Below are 18,368 nucleotides of genomic sequence, written 5' to 3'. Positions count from 1 at the left end.
GAATGAGATTGTGACAGTCAATTAGAAGAAGAAATAATATCGAAAATAATAATGAAAAGAAAGGAGATAGAAAAAAAGGAATAGAATGGTTGACAGATAAATAGATATACAACTTCCAACTCTCTTACTAGAACTTGAAAACGAAGAATGAGATTGTGACAGTAAATTAGAAGAAAGAAGAAGATAGAAAAAAAATAATGAAAGGAAAGGAGGTAGAAAAAAAGGAATAGAATGATAGACAGATAAATAGATATACTACTTGCAACTCTCTTACTAGAACTTGAAAACGAAGAATGAGATTGTGACAGTAAATTAGAAGAAAGAAGAAGATAGAAAAAAAAATAATGAAAGGAAAGGAGATAGAAAAAAAGGAATAGAATGGTAGACGGATAAATAGATATACAACTTCCAACTCTCATACTAGAACCTGAAAACGGAAAATGACATAGTGACAGTCAAATTAAAGAGAAAAATATCGAAAATAATAATGAAAGAAAGGAGATACAACAAAAAAAGAAGATTAGAATGGTTGACAGATAAATAGATATACTACTTGCAACTCTCTTACTAGAACTTGAAAACGAAGAATGAGATTGTGACAGTCAATTAGAAGAAGAAATAATATCGAAAATAATAATGAGAGAGAGAGAGAAAGAGATAGAAAAAGGAATAGAATGGTAGACGGATAAATAGATATACTACTTGCTCTCTTACTAGAACTTGAGAGAGAAAGAGATTGACAGTAAATTAGAAGAGAGAGAGAGAGAGAGAAAAAGATAATGAAAGGAAAGGAGGAGAAAAAGGAAGAGAATGGAGGAGGATAAATAGATGTACAAGAAGCTCAAACTAGAACCTGAACGGAGGTAAACAAGAATGAAAGATGAAAAGGAAAGAAAGAAGAAAAAGAAAAATAGAGATGAAATAAGAGCTTGGAAGAGAGAGACCGAGAAAGCGAGATCGAGAGAGCGCGAGATCAGACAAATGAGCATCGCCGTAAGGAGAGAGAGAGAGAGAGAGAGAGAGAGAGAGAGAGAGAGAGAGAGAGAGAGAGAGAGAGAGAGAGAGAGAGAGAGAGAGAGATGAAGACGGAGAGGAAAATATCGGCGAACAGGAAATCACGGAATAAATGAAGGAGATAATGTGAAGGGGGAAGGCGAGGGGCGACTATTGCGTTTGGTGCGAGTTGAGAAAAGTTAATTGGCTGTCCTTCGTGAATGTTCCGGATTATGAAAAGTGGAGAATTATGACAGCTGCTGCGAGGGAAGGGAAGGAAGGGGGAAGAGAGGGAAGGGAAGGTATGGAAGAGGAGGGAAGGGAAGGGGAAGGGAAGGGAAGGTAGGTAGAGGGAAGGGAGGGAGGATTGGAGGGAAGGAATGAACGGAGAAGGGATGGAAGGGAAGGTAGGGAGAAGGGAAGGATTTAAGGGAAGGAGGGAGGATTGGAGGAAGGAATGAACGGAGAAGGGATGGAAGGAGAGGTAGGGAGAAGGGAAGGATTTAAGGGAAGGAGGGAGGATTGGAGGAAGGAATGAAGGGAGAAGGGATGGAAGGGAAGTGGTAGCGTGCTGGGCCCACATTCACCACGTGATGGACGACACGAGTTCGAATCCCCACGCTACCACTTCGGATTTTTCAGTCACCGCCGAGTGGCTTAAAACTACCCACATGCTGTCCTGAAGACCACCCATCAACCCGGACTCTAGAGGAAACCGTCCAAGAATCAACAACGAGTTCCGGGGGGCAGCATGACCCCCAAAAGATGGCGCCACTATAAACACTTGCCTGCGCCATGACGGGCTGGGGCCGACTACCATCCAGGCCCCTCAAGAAAGCCTACCGGTGCAGTAGCCGGAGACGTAAAAAAAAAAAAGAAAAAAAAGGGAGGGAAGGGATTGAAGGTAAGGAAGGAAGGAAAGGAAGGGAGGAAGGGAGGGAAGGAATGAAGGGAGGAGGGATTTTTTCATTACTTCTTTTCCTCACCCTTCCTCTTAACCCTTTTCCTTATCTGTTTCCTCTTCTGTTTCCTCACCTTTGATCCTCCTTTCTAATTATTCTTTACCCTCTTTTTATCCCTCTATTTCTAACCCCTTTTCTCATATTTTTCCTAATCCTTTTCTTAATCCTTTTCCTCACCCTTCTTCTTAACCCTTTTCTTATCTGTTTCCTCTTCTATTTCCTCATCTTTCATCCCCCATTCTAATTATTCTTTACTCTACCCTCTTTTTCTCACTCTATTTCTAACCCCCTTTTCTCATTGCTTACCTAATCCCCATCTTAATCCTCTTCCTCACCTTCTCTCCATTAGGCATCCGAAGAGTGGCCGTGTCTCTGAAGGTATCCACGTTGTTGCTCGATGCTCGCCTTCCACACCTCCCCGACGCCTCCTCCACCGCGCCCTGGATCCCACCGCTGCCACCAATGTTGTACCACGCGCCCCGCATCCCACTCCTGGCACCAGTGTATTGCCACGTGCACCCACTATTGCTGCTGCTGCTCTTCCTCTTGCCGATGTTTCCCGCCAGCCAGCAAACAGACCGCGACCTCAGCCCCGATGCCAACATTGTGAGGTCAGTTGTTTTGGTTTTCGTTTGGTTTTAAGTTTCTTTCTGGGCGGTTTGCTTGTTTTATTTGGTGTTTTTTCTGTGTTTTATGATTTTTTTTCGGTTGGTTGTCTTTTTGAGTTTTGCCTGGAATGAGATGCTGTTTTTTGGGGGGTGAGAAAGAAGATGATTAGTTAAATAGATGTACATTTTTTATATACATATTTTGCTCGTTACCAATGAATTCGTATATGAGATGCTGTTTTCTTTTTTTTTGTGTGTGTGTGTGGGGGGGGAGAAAGAAGATGATTAGTTAAATAGATGTACATTATTTATATACATATTTTTCTCGTTACCAATGAATTCGTATATTTTACTTTCCTATTTCTTTTTTTCCTTCTTTCCTTCCTTCTTTTCATTACGTCCAATTACATTCCTATTCTTTCTTTTCTTCTTTTCTTTCTTTTCTTTTCTTCTTTCCATCACCTCATTCATTCCTCTTCTTTCTTTCTCTCCTATTTTCTTCTCTCCTTCTTTCCTTCCTTCCATCACATTTCCATTCATTCTTTCCATTCTTTCCTTTCTTTCCTTCATTCTTTCCTTCCTTCTCTCCATCTCTCCTTCTCTCCATTCATTCATTTCTCATTTCGTCATTTTCTTTCCATCAGTCTTTTTTTTTATTTTCTCTTACTCCTTTTTCTTCTTCCTTCTCCTTCTCTCCCTTGTTTTACTTCCCCATTCCTCCTCCTCCTCCTCCTCCTCCTCGAGACAGGCCCCAGGGGAAGGAACACATCGAAGCAGGAAACGAACAAACAAACACACACAAGCCAGTACTAAGAAAAATTTAACTGTGTGTGTGTGTGTGTGTGTGTGTGTGAGAGAGAGAGAGAGAGAGAGAGAGAGAGAGAGAGAGAGAGAGAGAGAGAGGAAAGGGAGGAGGAGAGGTGGAGGTAACCTTGAAGGAGTGGAGGAACGAAAGGGGAGACTAAGAAGATTGATAAAGTATGCTAATGAAGAGGAGGAGGAGGAGGAGGAGGAGGAGGAGGAGGAGGAGGAGGAGGAGGAGGAGGAGGAGGAGGAGGAGAAAGAATGAGGAAGTAAAAGAGACAGGGAGAGAAGATGAGGAGGAGGAGGAGGATGAGCTGGTGGATAATGAAGAAGAGGAGGAGGAGGAGGAGGAGGAGGAGGAGGAGGAGGAGGAGGAGGAGGAGGAGGAGGAGGAGGAGGAGGAGGGGAAGAAGAAGAAGAAGAGGAGGAGGAAGATGAGAAAGAAAGAAGAAGAGAAGGAGGAGAAAAAATGAGAGAAGAAATAAAAGAACACAAAGGAACACAAAGGAAGAACAAACAGCAGCAGACCTGCTGGTCCTTACGAGGCTGTTTGTGACAAGCTACACTAACTATCTAATCAAAGGTGGAAGATGAAGGACAGCAAAGGCGAAGGCTCCTCCCCACCCCCCATCCCTCCAGCCAAAGCTGGCAGGAAAGGAAAAAGAACAATGCAGCATGGAAAAACTGCATGGAAATTATGTAGGAAAGAGGAAAGAACTACCATTACTGCTACCACTAACCGGGCGATAAAAGCGGACAAGGACACCAGTATTCGAAAGAACTTAACGTTATTACGACAATGAGTAATATCTTAGTTGCTGGTTGGATTCAAAATACTTATCTAATCTATTCTTGAAGGCCGTAACTGTTGTACTATCAACGACATCACAGGGTAGAGAGTTCCAAACATTAACAACTCGACTGAAGAAGAAGTGTTTAGCTTCGTGCGACGAGAATCTTTTACCACTTATCTTCAAATTGTGATTTCTTCTTGTTCTATTTGATCGATCAATTGTCAAGTAATCTTCCGCATTAATATCACTGAATCCTTTAAACATTTTAAACACTTCTATTAGATCGCCTTGCATTCTTCGTTTTGATAGGCTGAATAAATTTACTTCTTTAAGCCTTTGTTCATACGAAAAAATTCTCAACCTAGGAATCATTTTTGTTACTCTTCGTTGAACCCGTTCCAACTTTTCTATGTCTTTTCTGTAATAGGGAGACCAAAACTGTACACAGTACTCTAGACGGGGTCGAACCAACGAATTATACAGTTTTAATATTACTTTTTCCGATTTATTATTAAAGACTCGTCCGATGAAGCCAACCAATTTGTTTGCAGTTTTAACTACCTCTGAACAATGCTGACCGGGCTTTAAATCGCTTGATATAGTGATTCCAAGATCCTGTTCTTTACTTACTGCAGAACGGAGGAGGAGGAGGAGGAGGAGGAGGAGGTGGAGGAGGAGGAGGAGGGTGCAGGTAACAGGTTAATAATAATGTTAGGTTACCTGTTTTGCATCTAATGATTTTTAACAGGTATTTTTTCTGTGCTTCTGATAAAGTAAATATTTTCTTCCGTTCCTTTTATCTTTCTTTTTTTTTCTTACTTTCTGCCACATATTTTACCTTTCTTTCTCTTTCCATCCTTCTTTCTTTCTTTTTTTCTTTCTTTTTCTTCTTACTTTCTGCCACATATGTTACCGTTTTCTGTTTCCATCCTTCTTTTTTCTTTCTTTCTTTCTTTCTTTCTTTTTCTTTTTACTTTCTGCCACATATGTAACCTTTCTTCCTTTTTCCATCCTTCTTCTTTCATTTTTTGTAACTCTATATATTTGCATGCACTCGCGTCGATCAGTGTCCAAGATAGCACGGAACTGACCCTCTTTGCTGCGGGCGACTGGAGCGGGTTTGCGAGGCCCTTAACGGTAGGTGTTTTTGGTCACGTAACTGCCAGGTAAGCCACTCTGTTTCTTGGCGGGGCCGAACACCGTGCGTATTGCTTGCATTGCTATCATTATTTTATGGGGTAACGATCCGAACGCCTCGCTAGTCTATAATACCGCATATATCAGCGTGTCTCTGATATCGATACTGCACGCACACACGCGATGTTACCTCAGTCGCTACATTGCCCTATCACGATCTGCAGGTCACTATCGCTCGTAACCATCAGGGTGTCTCCGTTATCGATAAATGCACGCACACACGCGATGTTATCTCAGTCGGTACATTGCCCTATCACGATCTGCAGGTCACTATCGCTCGTAACCATCAGGGTGTCTCCGTTATCGATAAATGCACGTACACACGCGATATATATATATATATATATATATATATATATATATATATATATATATATATATATATATATATATATATATATATATATATATATATATATATATATATATATATATATTTATACTTACATTTTGTCCTTACTATTTCCTTTTTTATGCCCTTCTTTTTGATTAAGCATATAGTATTATAAAATTACTTGTGTTTATATATAAATGTATCAACTCTAATTCCTTCATACATACTTTGCGCGCGCCTTGGCACCAGGCACTCACTGGGTTGGTCGGGAGCTGCCAGCATTTCCTTGGTATATCATTACTCTACTTCCATATTTTTTTTACGACTTCGCCTATATCGCCGGTAGGCTTTCTTCAGGGGCCTGATGGTCGGCCCCAGCCCGTCATGGCGCAGGCAGTTTTTATAGTGGCGCCATTTATGCTTGGCTCATGCTGCCCCCCGGAACTCCTTCTTGATTCACTTGGACGGTTCTTCTAGAGGGGGGTTGCTGGGCGGTCTTGAGGACAGCATGTGGGTAGTCTTCGGTCATTCGGCGGAGTGTTGCATTATGAACACCATGCACCAGTATGTAATGTGTATATTATAATGTACATGTGAATGTGTGACTGTATGTCGCAATACTATGGCACAGCCGCGCCACAGGATGTTTACTAACACGTAGGTGCTAGGTTGTGCTTAGGAGGTGCTCCATGCCGTGGGAACGGTGCTGATTTAACAAGCCTGCTGCACCGGATTGTTCCTGCGGCCGCGAGAAGCCGGCAGCGGGCGGCGGGTGAGAGCAGATCACTGCCCGTGGGTGTGCGTACAACTCCTCCACAAAATCTGTAATTATTCTGTAAGACTGTTAATATAGTTAAAACGCCAACCAAACTGTTTAAATCTACCAGAGAGAGAGAGAGCGAGTAAATTAAGTGAACTCAAAGTGAACTTAACGGCTCCGCTCGGCCAAAACATAATACACCTCACTTAAGTAAAGGCTATTGTGTTATCTCAACCACTTCAGTCAACTGGAGAAAGCAGGCAACGGTACATCGGACCTGACGTGAGATAACAGTTCGCGCCTTAAACTTAACAGATATTCATAGAAACGTCAGAGAGAGACTACAGGCTACATCTGAGGCTATGTGCTTGCAGCAACACAAGCGTGCCGCCCCTGTTTCCTTGAAAGTGGGTGAGTTTGTTATGCTTCGAGTCCCAGAGAGACATTCGAAGTAGTCCCCTAAATTCGTGGGCCCACGCCAGATAGTTAGACAACTAGGTGGTCATAAATTTGAGCTTTATGATCTCATTTTTAATTCATATGAAATTGTGCATAGTGATCGCCTCAAAAAGACAGCCGCCCAGCCTGAGGTCCTTGACTCGACTTTAGTTGAACCAGCGAGAACCGCCTGTTTGCCTCAGCCTGTCGATGCTTTGTCTATCTTTCCAACACACGACTATAACCTGCGTCCTCGCAATTACTAATTTATGTTTGGCTCCTGAGCTTTTGCCTGCATCTTTTTCATGCGAGAGGGGAGTGCTTGAGTAATACTTTTCACTCTTACTCACTATTTTCTTTTTATTGCTGAGTTGATGCAAGGCAGTCAGTCTCCTTAGTTGTTTGGGACCGTAATATGAACCTCATGTGCTTCTGCTTGAAACAGACATTTTTCTCTGCAAGGACAGACTTAACTACACTTGAGCAGATGCTGTCCCTACCTTTAATCGTAACCAGCATGTGAATATCTGTCAGCTTTGGAAGTATGCAGAGAAGTCTTACTTACTTTTTCCTTGACTTACCACTGTTAACCGTTACGGGAATTATTTTTGACATCAAGATGTCAGTCATCCACGTTCGTTCCGATCGGAGGATAGGTGGAAATTTGTCCTTTTAATTTGGTGTTTATTAATGCTGGAATTACTTTAATCAATTATGCTGGATTTCTATATTTCAGTGAGATTTGTTACAACGGTGATTTCGCAACTTGGTGACAGGATTTTCTTTTATAGTACTGTAGGCCTGAAAAACGGAGTATCAGGAGTTAGTGGTGCTGACCCAGTCAGATGCTCCTAAAGCTCTAGAGCCTTGCCCCTGTCGTCACGTCGTCCCTAAATCACTTTTCCACAGGAGATTCTCCGAATTTCACTTCTTCTTTTTCACACTACCTGTGTTTGTGACAGTGGTCTGTCCTGAAGGCTCAACTTTTAGAGTTTGCGGGTCACCTGGCGGTACGGGTGGCTTGTTCCCTACGTTCTGTCAATTTGACGACCTTTCCGGAGAAGCTCCATCATGGATTTGCAGCCACAAATGCCATCCCAATCTATCCTATTAACAGTTTAGTGAATCTCACTTTTTCTTGGATGAAGCATGTAACAAATAGCCTTTCCGAGCTAACCTTCTCAAATTTCTCGGAATTGGAGTCAGCTGTCCATGACTCACTACCGGGTTACCTTGCCCCATATGTACATTACCCATCGATAATTATTCCGGTGGTTGTTTTTATCGTCATTGTCATCCCCCTGTTCTGTCTTGTTAAGCGGGCTCTGACTTTGTACAACCTTCTTCAGGCAAAGGTTGCCCCACCGCGCTGAGTTCGTACACATTGTGACTTGAAGGTTCAGTTTGTAGCAGATCTTCTTCAAGGATTTTTCCTTTTTCTTTTTACTGTTCCAAATAGCCCCATTACCATGTATCCTAATGACAATTTAGTCAATTTATTTTTCTAGGATGTATCATGTAAATAACTATTCGAGCTATTATTTTGTTTTCTCGGAATAGTGCTGAGCTTCCACGTCCACGACTGTAGCCTTGTTTACCTCGCCCTGTATGTACTTTACCCATTTCTTGTTACTTCCATGATTATTTTTATTATCATTGGCATTTCCCGATGTTGTATCGTTAGGCGGGCTCTGACTTGTATATATTTTTTTAATGCAACCATAACAGGACCTCGTTTAACTAGTACACATTGTGTGACTTTAACATGGGTAGGTACACTGATTTTAAAGGTCGGGTGAGCCGCGAGGTCGCGACTTTTTAGGTGACCGAGCGATGTAATGTGTATATTATAATGTACATGTGAATGTGTGACTGTATGTCGCAACACTATGGCACAGCCGCGCCACAGGATGTTTACTAACACGTAGGCAACGGCACACCGGACCTGACGTGAGATAACAGTTCGCGCCTTACACTTAACACTTAACACCACTTAAGTAAAGGCTATTGTGTTATCTCAACCACTTCAATCAACTGGAGGAAGCAGGCAACGGTACACCGGACCTGACGTGAGATAACAGTTTGTGCCTTAAACTTAACACTTAACACCAACTACTTTGAAAAGTAAAAACACTTAAAAACACCTAACAAGTAGTTACATTAGGTTCACATAATATTCTGTTTTGCCCAAAGAGTAATCGTTTCCTATGGGATTTCCTTATGTAAATAATTAATACAGAACTTTTCAGTGGTATAAATAAGCATAATAAAGTGTTCCAAAGTGTTTCAAAGTGTTTCATAGCGCATCACTTCTCTGTTTTTTTTTGTTTCTTACTTTTCTTTTGTTTTGTTCAATTGTCACGTCTTTCTTTATTTCATATTTTTCCTTCTCTCTTCCGTTCACTTATAATATTTTTCTTTCCTTCTTTCTTTTTTTCTTTTTATTTATCTTCTGTCCACTTGTCACATTTCTCTTTCTGCCTTTCTTTTTTTTCTCTTTCTTTCTCTCTCTTTTCCTTTGTCACATTCCCTCTTGTTGTCTCCATTTAGCATTTAATTCCCTTCGTCTCTCTCTCTTTCTCTCTCTCACACACACACACACACACACTGTAACTACCCGAAAATGAGATGCGTAGGGTAGGAAGTGTCGAGTCAGAGTGAGAGAGTGAGAGCGTGAGAGAGGGAGGGAGAGGGAGAGGGAGAGGGGGAGAGGGAGTAGGTCTCTCTCTCTCTCTCTCTCTCTCTCTCTCTCTCTCTCTCTCTCTCTCTCTCTCATTTAATTAATCTGCATATATTTAAGTAGTGTTTATTGATGTGTATAATAAATGAAAAAAAAGAAAAAAGAAAAAAAAACGTAATATGCAGTTTTATTTTAAGTCAAATGGGTGACGATTTTATTTTTATTTTTGTACCGCATGACCTGGAGGAGGAGGAGGAGGAGGAGGAGGATGATGATGATGATGATGATGATGATGATGATGAGAAGGAGGAGGAGGAGAATGATGATGATGATGATGATGATGATGATGATGATGATGATGATGATGATGAGGAGGAGGAGGAGGAGGAGGAGGAGGAAACATTGAAACATGGAAATGCAGGCAACAGAAAACCTTTTGGCTCATTACGAGGTTGCCCGCTCTTGGTGATTTAATCTGCTCGACAGTCACTTGGTGCCCGCGGAGCAGATGAAAGCATTTCGGTATTCAATTTACTCCTGTCGCAATGAAATGACGGTCGATTCGATTTTTAAAAGAGTTGATGGTATTCGCATTTAGTATTTCTGAGGGAAGATTGTTCCAGTGTCGGATGACTCGGTCTGAGAAGAAACTCCTGCCAATATCTGTATTACACCGCCTCGCTTGAATATGTAGACCGTTGTTTCTCTGTGGTCATATCTGTGGTCATATGCCGGAGAGAGACAGGAGGGGAAGGACTTATAGGAGAAGGGAACAGATGCCAGGAGACGGGACACAACCCCCGATTAATACCTGGTACCCATTCACTGCTGGGTGGACAGGGGCGTAGGGTATCGGAAAAGCCGCCCAAGTTTTTCCACTCCGGCCGAGAATCGAACCCGGGCTCTCTCGATTGTGAGCCGAGTGTGCTAAGCACTGCACCACGAAGCCCCCTAGTTCCTAAGTTAGACTGTATCTCAAAAAACTTGGAGTGGTTGACGTTGCTGAAGTTCTTGAGGTACTTGAACCCCTGTATCGCATTTCGTAAGCGCCTCTTTTCCAACGTAAAGAGATTGAGTCACTCGAGTCGTTCTTCATATGGCTGAGCCCTCAGTTGTGGAATAATTTTTGTAGTACGTCGCTGAACTCGCTCTAATAATTTTATGTCCTTCCTGTAGCTAGTTGACCAAAACTGTACCGCATACTCGAGGTGAGGTCTTACCATCGAGTCATAGAACCCGAGCATGGTGTTGGCTTTGTTATATGCTTTTGTACAGTGCTTTGCATGTTTCAGGTCACTGCTGATGGTGATTCCAAGATCCGATTCCTAGACAGGGAGGAGGGAGTGAGGGAAGGGTAAGATAATACGACACTAACAAACCTCTTCTTATCTCACACCTCCTTCACCTTATTGCGACAACAAACAGTGAGTTCACCTCTTGAGACGTCTGCGGGCTCAGCGGCCTTGCCTGGTCCATTTATCCTTTATCACTTTTCTCTATCACTTATCTCCACTACTCGTATGTATTTCAAGATGATTTTATTTTTTTACAACAGAGACAGCTCAAGGGCACAAAAAAGGAACAATAATAAAAAAGCCCTTTCCATCTATCCCTTATCACTTATCTCTGCCACTTATCTTCACTACTCGTATGCATTTCAAGATGATTTTATTTTTTACAACAAAGGAAACAGCTCAAGGGCACACAAAAAAAGGAACCATAATACCAAAAGAAACCCCGGTACTCGCTGCTCCTAAAAAGAATCCAAGGAGGTGGCCGAAAGAGGGGTCAATTTCGGCATTCTCAAACGCTGCCATCTCTCATGTCACCTACTTTCAAAGGCCGGAAAGGAGATTAATCGGGTTCTCATGAGTGTTTCTTTACATTCATGGCACAGAAGAAGGGTCACACTACCACCTGGGCCATAAAACTACCCCTGGAAATGCCCTAAACACCTATGAATGCCTTATCAAATATGTGGCTGGGCGTCGAAGGGTTTGAGAATATCGAGACTGGATAACTGTTGCATATGTATCTGTCTCTGGTCTGAACTGATCTTAAACCCGTGTCTCTAACTAACATGAAGTAACCTCAATTCACGTATCTTAAAAGCCTCTCGTATAATTTGTTGGGATTTCCATGGACTGTTTTGTGACCCTGGTGATAGTTTTACACGACGAAAGGAAAGGGGGAAAAAAGAGAAGGGAAAGGAGGGGAAAGAAGAGAAGGGAAAGGAGGGGAAGAAGTGAAGATGAGGAAGGAAAGGAAGGGAGGAGGAGAAGGGATAGAAGGGAGGGAGGGAAAAGAAGGGAGAAAAGAAGAGGAGAAAGAAAAGTGGGAAAGAAGAGAAGAGAAAGAAGGGGGAGAAATGAAGATGAGAAAGGAAAGGAAGGGAGGAAGAGAAGGTAGGGAAGGAAGAGAGGGAAAAGAAAGGAGAAAAGAAGAGAAGAAAGGAAAGAGAAGGGAAGGGAGTGAAGAAAGGAGGAGGAAGAAATGAAGATGAGAAAGGAAAGGAAGGGAGGAAGAGAAGGGAGAGAAGGAAGAGAGGGAAAAGAAGGGAGGAAAGAAGAGGAAAATGGACATTGATCGGGAAAGACACCCATGAAAGGCCTGTTCTTCTTAACTGTGACCTTGCGAAATCGTTGAAGTGGTGTAGATGAAGAACATGAGGAAGATGATTGATAAGGTGAAAAAGATGAATAGATAAATGGAGGAATATTATCGTAGAGAATGAGAGGAATATAAGGCGAAAAAAATAGGAAAAGAAAGAAAGTAAGAAGAGAAATAAAAGGAAAAAGATGAAATTATTGGCGAAGATGAGGAAGATGATAAAATGAAGAAGATGAATAGATAAAAAAAGGATTGTTAACCTAAAGAAAGAGAGAAATAGGTGAAAAAAACGAAAAAAAGAACTTCTAGACTGACTCCACTATTCGACTCGAGAACCTCGAACCGATTACCCCTGACATTCCGAACAACTCGGTAAGGACCCACAAATTTAGCCCCCAGTTTCGAACTCCTTTCCGCTTGCTTAATCATGACTGTGTCACCCTCTTTGAAATTCACCGGGACGGCCTGTTTGTGTTGTTTTGACATCATTTCAACCTTCGTAGCTTTTAACGTACACCTAACTTCTGAGTGTATCTTGGAAAACATATGCATCTGCTGTTGTGCGTACCTATCAATGTTGTAGAGAGGTTGTTGTGGGGTTGTTAGGAAGTCGTACGGAAGACGTTTCTCCACCCCATATAAGATGTAGTAGGGAGACTTCCCCGTAGAGTCGTTTACCGACGTATTTATGGAAGCGGCTATATGCGATAGCCAATCCTCCCAATTATCGTGGAGATCGTTCACGATAGGCCTGAGGACCTGTAAGATTTTCCTATTAGCCCTCTCCGCCAACCCATTAGCAGCTGGGTGGTAAGCTGTGATGAAGGATTGCGTGATGTTAAACTGAGCGCATATTTCGCTCAATACTGAGTTCCGAAACTCGGTGCCATTGTCACTCAGAAGAATTCGAGGAGACGAATGTGGACACAACACGTGAGTCACGAGGGCATGGGCCACGCGTGTGGCTGTCTTGTCCTTGAGAGGCGCTAGAACTAGAAACCTAGAGAACTGGTCGACGCACACCAATAAGTAGCGCGAGCCAAGTTGGCTCTGGGGGAGCTGTAGTAAGTCTATATTAACAACATCCCATGGCGCCTCTGGTACTGGGTATTGCAACATAGGTGCTGGCCCTTTGACGGACCCCTTGTGCTTAGCACAAACGACGCAATGTGCGACATGTTTTTCTACATCAACCCGTAATGTGGGCCAGTAGAATTTTCGTCTGGTGACAGATAGCGTCTTGTCTCGTCCTGGGTGACCCGCAATGGGTGTGTTATGGACCAGCTTAAGCGTCACGGGGACGTATATGTCTGGGATGACCAGTTGGTCTATAGGTACCGGTTTGGTTGGCCATGACCTACAAAGGAGGTTGTCCTCTGATAGGAAGAATTGTGAAAAGGGAACTGGCAATTCAGGAAGGTTTGATTCGTCTCCCGACTCGAGGGCGTAAATTAACCTCTTCCACACAGGGTGGTCACGCTGAGCAGTGTGTAGCTCAGGTGAAGTGAAGTTGTGGATGACCTCTGGGGTGGTAATCGCGCCTATCGGAACATTCCGAGATAAGGCATCTGCGACCACATTTGTTTTCCCGGTGATGTATTTTATCTCCGGATTGTATGCTTGGATCGTTAAGAACCATCTTGCCAGACGACCGTGTAGGTTTTTTTTTCTTGAAAAGATCAGTTATGGCCGCGTGGTCCGTAAACACCACAATTTTGTACCCCATCACAATGTCACGAAAATGCTTCAGAGCCCACACAATGGCAAGAGCCTCTAGGTGGGTAACAGAATAGTTCTTTTCCGGAGCTGTAAGTACTCGACTGGCGAACGCTATCACATGCTTTTGCCGGACATATCTGTTTGCATCAGCGCGGCTCCTACTCCACTAGCCGAAGCGTCGGTACAAAGCTGAAAGGGGTCCTTGAAATCCGGAAAGACAAGGACTGGAGCCCGTGTAAGCGCTTTCTTTAAATCCTCAAAACTCGTTTGTTGAGCTGGGAGCCACTGAAATGGTACGTCTTTCTTTAAAAGATGGGTTAGGGGACTCGCGAGCTGCGAAGTCCTTAATGAATGGCCTGTAATAACCTGCGACACCCAAGAAAGACCGTACCTTGTCCGCAGATGTAGGCTGAGGGAACTCGGCAATAGCCTTTATTTTGTCGTCCACTGTATGGATGCCGAATTCGTCCACGACATGCCCCAAGAACTTGATCCGAGGCTTTAAAAACTCACATTTGGTGATTTTGAGCTTTAATCCGACCTCTTGAAGTCTGTGTAGGACTGCTTTTAGTGTTTCCATGTGTGCATGCACGTCTTTACTTGCTATGATGATGTCGTCTAAATACACATAGACAGAGTTGCCCAGCAAGTCACCAAAATACTGTTCATTGTCCTTTGGAAGGTCAAGGAGCTCCTTTGAGCCCGAACGGCATCCTCGTCCACTCATAGTGGCCATGAGGCGTGCTGAAAGCCGTTATTTCACGTGACTCGGGGGCCATGGGCAGTTGCCAGTAGCCACTGACCAGATCAAGACTCGTAAAGACTTTATTTCCTCTACCGAGACACATCAGAAGATCTCTAAGAACGGGAAGCGGAAAATGATCATCCACGGTCGCGGTGTTCACACGCCGGAAATCAATCACAGGACGATAAGAGCCGTCTTTCTTTGGAACCAGGAACAAGGGCGAATTCCACGGGGAATTCGATTCTTTGATGACACCTTGTTCTAACATTTCAGAGATAAGTTGTTGCACCACCTCCCTCTGACTGTGGGGGAGCTTGTACGCATTGATATATACAGGATTTGTATTGGGCTTTAACTTAATGTGGTGTTCAGCACACTGCGTAACTCCAAGCGGCTCGCCTGGTAGAGCAAGCGCCCCCCGATAATGTTCCAGAAGCTGGACTAAGGTTGGCTTAATTTCGGAATAGTGTGCAACTTTCAGGAACGCCTCTAAATTAGCTGTGTCTTGTTCGGGAGAAGCCTGACACGCCGAGGATATGCCGGAAACTTGGGCTGAAGGGTATTCAGCTGGTTCTGGGGCGACATTTCTCCCATACACTAGACACTGGCATAATCGAACACCGTGTTTTAAGGATACAGGGGATCCAGACGTGTTTAATACCAATGCCTCTGCAAAACCTCCCTCCTTGACTGTTGCAAGAGTTACCTCCACCGTCACGCGGTGTACGTGAGGAACTCCGTCGATACACACATCGCTGCCCGCCGGAGGGGCGTTAGGCAAACGGATTTTAACAAGTTTTGCAGCACGATCCGGAACTATATGAGGACCTTCTACGACTGCCGTTACTGTCCGCCACAAGTCTGCAATGGTTTCGTGTGGTTTGACCGTAAGAGGGGACACTTGGGCGGTGGCAGCCCCTGAGTCTGTGGTGGGTTGGTCATTTTCCACCTCTGAGGGTGAGATTACAGTTGACAGAGGCGATGGATTGACCATCCCCTGTATGCGTCGGCCTTGATACACGATCGCGTTGCTTACAGGGTTTATGGCGATGTGCAGGTCTTTCATGGCGTTCAATCCTAAGATCCCATCCACAGGTAAAGCAAACCTGCTAGAGACATAAAAGAAATCTCGAAAGGGACATACTTTTTCATGTAAGCTGACTGTTAGTGGTACTCGCCCAAGGATTCCCAAAGTGGTGCCCGTCACGCCTACCACATTCAGGTCGTTCTCTTGGAGCGGCCAAATTTTCCCCACTCGCTTGTCGTGTCAGTGACCTGTAAGCGGAGTCGGATATGACATTGACTGTGGCACCTGTGTCAACCGCTAAGGTGAGTGAAGTGTTGCCCACCTTGCAAGGGAGGGCAATTATGCTTGTCCGTCCCAAGGCGGCAATGACGGAGTCAAGTTGCTCCCAATTAGTATTTTCCTTAAGGGACACTTGGATGTACGCCTCGGGGCTGTCACGAAGTCATTTCTTTTTAATCTGAGAAGAGGAGTGTGGTTTACTGTCCGCTGAGGACTTGTACTTCTGTTCCTCCTTGGCCTTTTGTATTGCAGAACAACTGTCTGAATCATGAAAACAATTCCCGTGGATATGGCAAAAGGCAGCCTTCCGCTGATGGTTTGGCCTAGGGTTCCTGTGTGATGAATGATGCCCGCCCCTGTAACCTCCTGACCTCCTATCTGAGCCCTGTCTTGAATGTGTTGACTCCCTACGTTTCGCGAAACAAGAATGTTCAGAATGTCCTGATTGGTTGCAAAAACTACAGGTGAGAGAGACCTTACTTTGAGCCTGTAATACTGCGGCCGGTGCGAGGGGATGCCGGTGAGGGTGTCCTTGAACCTTGAGTGGGTTGTAAGTATGCAGACGAACCCGGGGGTGAACGAAGTCTGCGGCCTGTAATTGATAAATAATGAGTGCCTGAACATAAGATTACCTTAGTAAATTCACCGGTTGTGGTATCGTGTTCCAGTCCCTCTTCACTTGAAGGACGAGCCAACTGTTGAAAGGTGTCGCCGAGTTTAGCGAGAGTGTCTTTGGTCATACTATGGTGTAAATCATTTACAAAATAGGAGCATATGTTGATAGCTGTAAATATGAACCAATAAACGGAACGTGTATGAATGAATAGTTTGCGTTGAAAACCTAAAAAGGCAAGAAAGAATGGCTAGCAAGGTGCCTGTTTAGACGTAATAGAAGTTAAGGTTATAATGGAATGCCCTAATGATATGGGTATATTGAAAGAATAACTATATAAACAAAGCGGTATGGTAAGTGAGTATACCATTGAAGCTCACGTTTTCTCTCGAGCGGTGAAAAGAAAACGGAGGCAGAGCACACTGATGAAGATTAACTTTGATCAGGGAACTCACACTATACTCAATAGACTCGCTAGCAAACAATAAGAAAGAATCAATATCGTATGCGAATGAACGTTACTCTCACAATTATGACTGATTAACAGCGGTAGGAACACAGAAATAAAAAAATCGTGCCCCTGCACGGATAATAATGAAAATGAGCCGAGTCGGCATATTTGGACAAGAAGGGAATATCCACAAATACCAAGATTAGTCAGCTGATGTAGTGGAGAGGGCGACGGCTTGTGATGCCTTGGGTGACGTGCAGTCGTTGTAGGCGCGTCAGGAAACCTCGGCCGCGGCCACAGCGGCGGTGAGAGGTGAGGGATGGGCTGACATCGGAGGACTCGCAATGGAGGTTGAAAAACTGCTGACCCAGCAAAATGAGCGGCCGCGGTGCGCGGCTGGGAGCTGGTACACTGCCGCCAGACGTATGATGGCCGCGTCGTCCTTGTTATAGGAAGAGATGGGCGGCGGTGGCAGACAAGACGACTTGGGTGTGTAACCTCTTGAGAAGACGCCTTGCAAGAAACGGTAGTGGGAACAGCTTGCAGTCACCGGGAGATGTCCGCGGGTACCCTTGCTGACTGTTTGCCGGAAGAGGTTTGGGCCGATGCTCCCGGCAGCGGCGGTGGTGCCGCCAGCTGTGGAGCGAGGGGCATGCGGGGTGTCCCAAGGTCAGCGGGGCGTGCCTCCTCCTTGCTGGTGTGAATACTTCCGCCGTATCGTGGAGTGGCTTGCAGTGTTCGTAGCAGTGCTGGCTTGAAGCGGGGGAGCGGCTTGTAGATTGTGGCCCTCGCGTTCGGCTGCGTAGGCCGGAGGGTGTGCTCGGGGCTTGTAGGCTGGACGCCTGTAGAGTTGCTTGAAGCTGGTGTGCTCGAGGCTTGTAGGCTGGAGAACGAGGTAGCGAAGGCACAGGCGCGGGGTGACCGCTGCCAACCAAATGTAACGGGCTTGTCGGGGGGCGTTTAAAGGGTGTTGATTAAGACTTCAGCTTCCTTAAGGCGAATTATATTCGTAGCCTTTATGTACAAGAAGCGACGGAGCGAGAGCGACTGTCGTTGTGTGTCAGTCGGACTCTCGTGAAGGAGTCGGCGAGTTACAGGTTGGAAAATAATTGTTACAATTGGTCACGTATGTCAAGGTGACCTCCACGCACCATCGGAGTGCTAAGTATACAAAACTGAGACGGTAAACACTGACGGACGACATTCCTATAAGGTGGCGTGATCTATCTGTCGTGGGGTTTTTCCATTGACAATTGTATGCCTAATTCGTGGTGATATTAAATAATAATAATACATTGATATCCTACTATAACAAAAGGAAGAAGCAGAAAATATTGACGAAGATGAGGAAGAT

At 44.3% G+C, this 18,368-nt stretch overlaps 1 protein-coding gene across 13 annotated transcripts in view; it reads right to left on the bottom strand.

Annotated features, from left to right (window-relative positions):
- The window catches only part of LOC127005419 (creatinase-like), a 37,680-nt gene extending 20,225 nt beyond the window's left edge, over positions 1-17,455 (bottom strand). For 10 of the 13 annotated variants that reach the window (XM_050874241.1, XM_050874248.1, XM_050874244.1 and 7 more), the window contains exons 1-2: positions 9,508-9,615; positions 2,291-2,699 (exon numbers count right to left, since the gene is read on the bottom strand). In XM_050874241.1, the coding sequence (XP_050730198.1) occupies positions 2,291-2,560 (270 nt within the window). In that variant the 5' untranslated portion in view covers positions 2,561-2,699; positions 9,508-9,615. Of the gene's footprint in view, positions 1-2,290; positions 2,700-6,347; positions 6,517-9,507; positions 9,616-16,430; positions 16,543-17,211 lie in introns of those variants that run through there. The other 3 variants (XM_050874245.1, XM_050874242.1, XM_050874246.1) reach the window with 3 other exon arrangements.
- Between the last annotated feature and the right edge of the window lie 913 nt (positions 17,456-18,368).

This window comes from Eriocheir sinensis, chromosome 30 (genome assembly GCF_024679095.1).
Source record: "Eriocheir sinensis breed Jianghai 21 chromosome 30, ASM2467909v1, whole genome shotgun sequence".
Lineage (NCBI taxonomy): Eukaryota > Metazoa > Arthropoda > Malacostraca > Decapoda > Varunidae > Eriocheir > Eriocheir sinensis.
Note: the sequence above shows the minus strand (reverse complement) of the source record. Positions and strands in the feature narration are given on the sequence as shown.